Source organism: Lampris incognitus, chromosome 1 (genome assembly GCF_029633865.1).
Source record: "Lampris incognitus isolate fLamInc1 chromosome 1, fLamInc1.hap2, whole genome shotgun sequence".
NCBI lineage: Eukaryota > Metazoa > Chordata > Actinopteri > Lampriformes > Lampridae > Lampris > Lampris incognitus.
This window is the reverse complement of record NC_079211.1, coordinates 79,049,173-79,054,901: the sequence shown is the minus strand read 5'-3', so window position 1 is coordinate 79,054,901 and position 5,729 is coordinate 79,049,173. Positions and strand designations below refer to the sequence as shown.

Below are 5,729 nucleotides of genomic sequence, written 5' to 3'. Positions count from 1 at the left end.
TGTTGTATGGCAGTTGGTGCTGGGAGGTGCGGTTGTTGCATGGTAGTTGTTGCTGGGAGGTGCAGTTGTTGCATGGTAGTTGTTGCTGGGAGGTGCAGTTGTTGCATGGCAGTTGTTGCTGGGAGGTGTGGTTGTTGCATGGTAGTTGTTGCTGGGAGGTGCAGTTGTTGCATGGTAGTTGCAGGGAGGTGTGGTTGTTGCATGGTAGTTGCAGGAAGGTGTGGTTGTTGCATGGTAGTTGTTGCTGGGAGGTGCAGTTGTTGCATGGTAGTTTCAGGGAGGTGTGGTTGTTGCATGGCAGTTGTTGCTGGGAGGTGCAGTTGTTGCTGGGAGGTCCGGTTGTTGCACTTGTGTTGTGCATATCATATGTTCATATATGTGTGTGTGTGTGTGTGTGTGTGTGTGTGTGTGTGTGTGTGTGTGTGTGTGTGTGTGTGTGTGTGAGTGTGTGTGTGTGTGTGTGTGTGTGTGCGCGTGTGCGTGTGTGTGTGTTTGAGTGTGTGTACCTGCTGCGCATGTGTGTTCTTCAGGTTCTGCTGGTTGAAGTGTGTTTCTTGCTCCAGAAGACTGTCTGCTGTCACAAGGACAGCTTCCAGCTGATCACACAGCTTCCTGGCCTGGTAACAACAACAACAACAATAAAATAATAATAATAATAATAATAATAATAATAATAAATCTTTCTAAGTGATTATCTGTCTGGGTGTCTATCTGTCTGTCTGTAATACTTACAATAGTCTTCTTCCCAGCAGCAGGAGGGCCCAACAGAATTATCCTGGGGACTGACAGAAAAGATAACGTTTAGCACGCACACACACACACACACACACACACACACACACACACACACACACACACACACACACACACACACACACACACACACACACACACACACACACACACACACACACACACAGGTAGAAGACAGACAGACAAGTAGAAAGACAGAGACCAGACAGACAGACAGACAGACAACAGGCAGACAGACAGGTAGAAAGACAGACAGACAGTTAGAAAGACAGACAACAGGCAGACAGACAGGTAGAAAGGCAGACAGACAGACAGACAGACAGACAGACAGACAGACAGACAGACAGACAGGTAGAAAGATAGTGACAGACAAATAGAAAAACAGACAGGTATTAAAACAGAGAGACAGACGGAAAGCAGACATTATTTTTAAACCCAACGAGTTGAGGAGGAGCAGACTGGTCTTTATCATGGCGCTACATTGTCATCTACTGGCCACAGCTGTAAACACATTTAACAGCCAAACAGCCTACCATCCACACTCCTCCTCAGCAGGCCTATCAGGTAGGAGAGGGGCTCCTCCGGTTTATCCACCAGCAGACTGGACACCATGCCCTGAGACAGACACACACACATGGCTGTTAGGAGTCCTGAAGCTGCTAGAGCCTGCTGTCTGTTTTCCTTCATTCTTTCTTACCATGGTTCTACACTACAGCACAGACTGTAAGACCAAACGTCATGCGAGTGTCTCCGTGTCGTAGTATTGAGACCTGAACATTGGTCAGCACATCCACTGGTGTGTAACAGATGTGTGCCTCACTGCAACCTAGGATCAGTCCAGCAGTCTGTCACTCCCAAATATGCAAAGTCGGTGAACATCTACGTATATCTCCACAATCTTCATTCAAACGCCGAGTCTGCAGGGACACTCACTGTCTTATGTAATTTGTACTGTAAGTACGTTTACTATTTCACAAATTCCTGGAAGAAAAAAACAAAACAGCAAAATCTTGGACAACACACCTCAGAGAAGCAGGCTGATGTGGGAACTGTTTCAGGACGTTATACGCAACAGTGAAGCTGCTGTGATTGTTAACTTTAACCTGATAAACACGCTGCTGTTTGGTCCGTGTTATTTTGTTTCCTCAAGATGTCAGAAGGCGTGTGGCCGACCATGTCCCCAGGCGTGTGGGCGACCATGTCCCCAGGTGTGTGGGCGACCATGTTCCCAGGCATGTGGGTGACCATGTCCTCAGGCGTGTGGGCGACCATGTCCCCAGGTGTGTGGGCGACCATGTTCCCAGGCATGTGGGTGACCATGTCCTCAGGCGTGTGGGCGACCATGTCCTCCTCAGGCATGTGGGCGACCATATCCTCAGGTGTGTGGGTGACCATGTCCTCAGGCATGTGGGCGACCATGTCCTCAGGTGTGTGGGTGACCATGTCCTCAGGCATGTGGGCGACCATGTGCTCAGGCGTGTGGGTGACCATGTCCTCAGGCATGTGGGCGACCATGTGCTCAGGCGTGTGGGTGACCATGTCCCCAGGCGTGTGGGCGACCATGTCCTCAGGCGTGGGGGCGACCATGTCCTCAGGTGTGTGGGTGACCATGTCCTCCTCAGGCATGTGGGCGACCATGTGCTCGGGCGTGTGGGCGACCATGTCCTCGGGCGTGTGGACGACCATGTCCTCGGGCGTGTGGGCGACCATGTCCTCGGGCGTGTGGGTGACCATGTCCTCAGGCGTGTGGGTGACCATGCCCCCAGGCGTGTGGGCGACCATGTCGTCAGGCATGTGGGCGACCATGTCCTCAGGCGTGTGTGCGACCATGTCCTCCTCAGGCATGTGGGTGACCATGTCCTCGGGCGTGTGGGCGACCATGTCCTCGGGCATGTGGGTGACCATGTCCTCGGGCGTGTGGGTGACCATGCCCCCAGGCGTGTGGGCGACCATGTCGTCAGGCATGTGGGCGACCATGTCCTCAGGCGTGTGTGCGACCATGTCCTCCTCAGGCATGTGGGTGACCATGTCCTCGGGCGTGTGGGCGACCATGTCCTCGGGCGTGTGGGCGACCATGTCCTCAGGCGTGTGAGCAACTATGTCCTCAGGCGTGTGTGCGACCATTTCCTCAGCCGTGTGGGCAACCATGTCATCAGTGGCTTCCGGTATGTTATCTTACCTGAGGACACAAAGGTCCTGGAGTCAAGCCATCCTCCTGAGCACTCAGTTTTATCTTGCCTACGTATTATTATATTATTATATTATATGAACAGAATCCTCGGACTCACCAGTCTGTCATGTACTGTAGTCCTGTTAAAGACAATGGACAGACTGCAACAACACACCTACTCACTGACATTTTGTTGTGAGACATAAAACATTTGGCTTGTTCCAAAGAGGATTCTTGAATGAGCTTCCTAGCGTGGGTAGTTTAACATCCAGAGAGAGTGTAGATAAGAAAACGTTCCTTGAGTCCCTGTCATGACCTGCTCCACATCCTGGTCATGTCTTATGAGTTTTCATGTTCCCCAGTGTTTCCTGTTTTATTTTGGTAGTAGTGTTTGTCTCTCGTTTCAGATGCCTCTTCCTGTCAAGTGTCCCTCCTGTGTGATTACCGATCCGGTCCAAATGTGTTGCACCTGTGTGTCACTGTCTCCCCCATGTAAAGTCAAGTCAATGTTATTTGTGTAGCCCAATATCATAAATTACAAATGTGCCTCAGTGGGCTTAACAGCAACACAACATCCTGTCCTTAGACCCTCTCATCGGATGAGGAACACCTCCCTAAAACCCTTTAACTGGGGGAACACCTCTCTAAAACCCTTTAAATGGGGGAACACCTCTCTAAAACCCTTTAACTAGGAAACAACTCCCTAAAACCCTTTAACTGGGGGAACAACTCCCTAAAACCCTTTAACTGGGGGAACAACTCCCTAAAACCCTGTAACTGGGGGAACAACTCCCTAAAACCCTTTAACTGGGGGAACAACTCCCTAAAACCGTTCAACTGGGAAACAACTCGGAAGAACCCTCAGGGAGAGCACCAGAGGTGGTATTGTGTGTGTTTAAGCCCATGTCTGTATTCAAGACACATGTCGCCAGTTAGTATTTACCCCCGCGTGAGCGGTCCAGCGTCATTTTCTTGTCTTCCTAGTGAGGGTTTGACCGTTGCCTGGTTTTGTGACTCTGTCTCTTGTCTTCCCAGTGAGTGTTTTGACCGTTGCCTGGTTTTGTGACTCTGTCTCTTGTCTTCCCAGTGAGTGTTTTGACCGTTGCCTGGTTTTGTGACTCTGCCTCTTGTCTTCCTAGTGAGTGTTTTGACCGTTGCCTGGTTTTGTGACTCTGCCTCTTGTCTTCCCAGTGAGTGTTTTGACCGTTGCCTGGTTTTGTGACTCTGCCTCTTCTCTTCCCAGTGAGTGTTTTGACCGTTGCCTGGTTTTGTGACTCTGCCTCTTGTCTTCCAAGTGAGTCTTTTGACCGTTGCCTGGTTTTGTGACTCTGTCTCTTGTCTTCCCAGTGAGTGTTTTGACCGTTGCCTGGTTTTGTGACTCTGCCTCTTGTATTCCTAGTGAGTCTTTTGACCGTTGCCTGGTTTTGTGACTCTGTCTCTTGTCTTCCCAGTGAGTCTTTTGACCGTTGTCTGGTTTTGTGACTCTGTCTCTTGTCTTCCCAGTGAGTGTTTTGACCATTGCTTGGTTTTGTGACTCTGTCTCTTGTCTTCCCAGTGAGTGTTTTGACCGTTGCCTGGTTTTGTGACTCTGTCTCTTGTGTTCCCAGTGAGTGTTTTGACCGTTGCCTGGTTTTGTGAATCTGCCTCTTGTCTTCCTAGTGAGTCTTTTGACCGTTGCCTGGTTTTGTGAATCTGCCTCTTGTCTTCCCAGTGAGTGTTTTGACCGTTGCTTGGTTTTCAGACTCTGTCTCTTGTCTTCCCAGTGAGTGTTTTGACCGTTGCCTGGTTTTGTGACTCTGTCTCTTGTCTTCCCAGTGAGTGTTTTGACCGTTGCCTGGTTTTGTGACTCTGCCTCTTGTCTTCCTAGTGAGTGTTTTGACCGTTGCCTGGTTTTGTGACTCTGCCTCTTGTCTTCCCAGTGAGTCTTTTGACCGTTGCCTGGTTTTGTGACTCTGCCTCTTGTCTTCCTAGTGAGTCTGTTGACCGTTGTCTGGTTTTGTGAATCTGTCTCTTGTCTTCCCAGTGAGTGTTTTGACCGTTGCTTGGTTTTGTGACTCTGTCTCTTGTCCTCCCAGTGAGTGTTTGGACCGTTGCCTGGTTTTGTGACTCTGTCTCTTGTCTTCCAAGTGAGTGTTTTGACCGTTGCCTGGTTTTGTGACTCTGTCTCTTGTCTTCCAAGTGAGTGTTTTGACCGTTGCCTGGTTTTGTGACTCTTGTCTCTTGTCTTCCCAGTTTGTGTTTTGACCGTTGCCTGGTTTTGTGACTCTGTCTCTTGTCTTCCCAGTTTGTGTTTTGACCGTTGCCTGGTTTTGTGACTCTGTCTCTTGTCTTCCCAGTGAGTGTTTTGACCATTGCCTGGTTTTGTGACTCTGTCTCTTGTCTTCCCAGTGAGTGTTTTGACCGTTGCCTGGTTTTGTGACTCTGCCTCTTGTCTTCCCAGTGAGTGTTTTGACCGTTGCCTGGTTTTGTGACTCTGTCTCTTGTCTTCCAAGTGAGTGTTTTGACCGTTGCTTGGTTTTGTGACTCTGCCTCTTGTCTTCCTAGTGAGTCTTTTGACCGTTGCCTGGTTTTGTGACTCTGTCTCTTGTCTTCCCAGTGAGTGTTTTGACCGTTGCCTGGTTTTGTGACTCTGTCTCTTGTCTTCCCAGTGAGTGTTTTGACCGTTGCCTGGTTTTGTGACTCTGCCTCTTGTCTTCCCAGTGAGTGTTTTGACCGTTGCCTGGTTTTGTGACTCTGCCTCTTGTCTTCCCAGTGAGTGTTTTGACCGTTGCATGGTTTTGTGACTCTGTCTCTTGTCTTCCCAGTG

General features: G+C 49.7%; 1 protein-coding gene across 1 annotated transcript; it reads right to left on the bottom strand.

Annotated features, from left to right (window-relative positions):
* Positions 1-1,851: 1,851 nt before the first annotated feature.
* LOC130111053 (uncharacterized) lies at positions 1,852-2,901 on the bottom strand. The gene has a single exon (XM_056278080.1). The coding sequence runs from the start codon at positions 2,899-2,901 to the stop codon at positions 1,852-1,854; it is 1,050 nt and encodes a 349-aa protein (XP_056134055.1).
* Between the last annotated feature and the right edge of the window lie 2,828 nt (positions 2,902-5,729).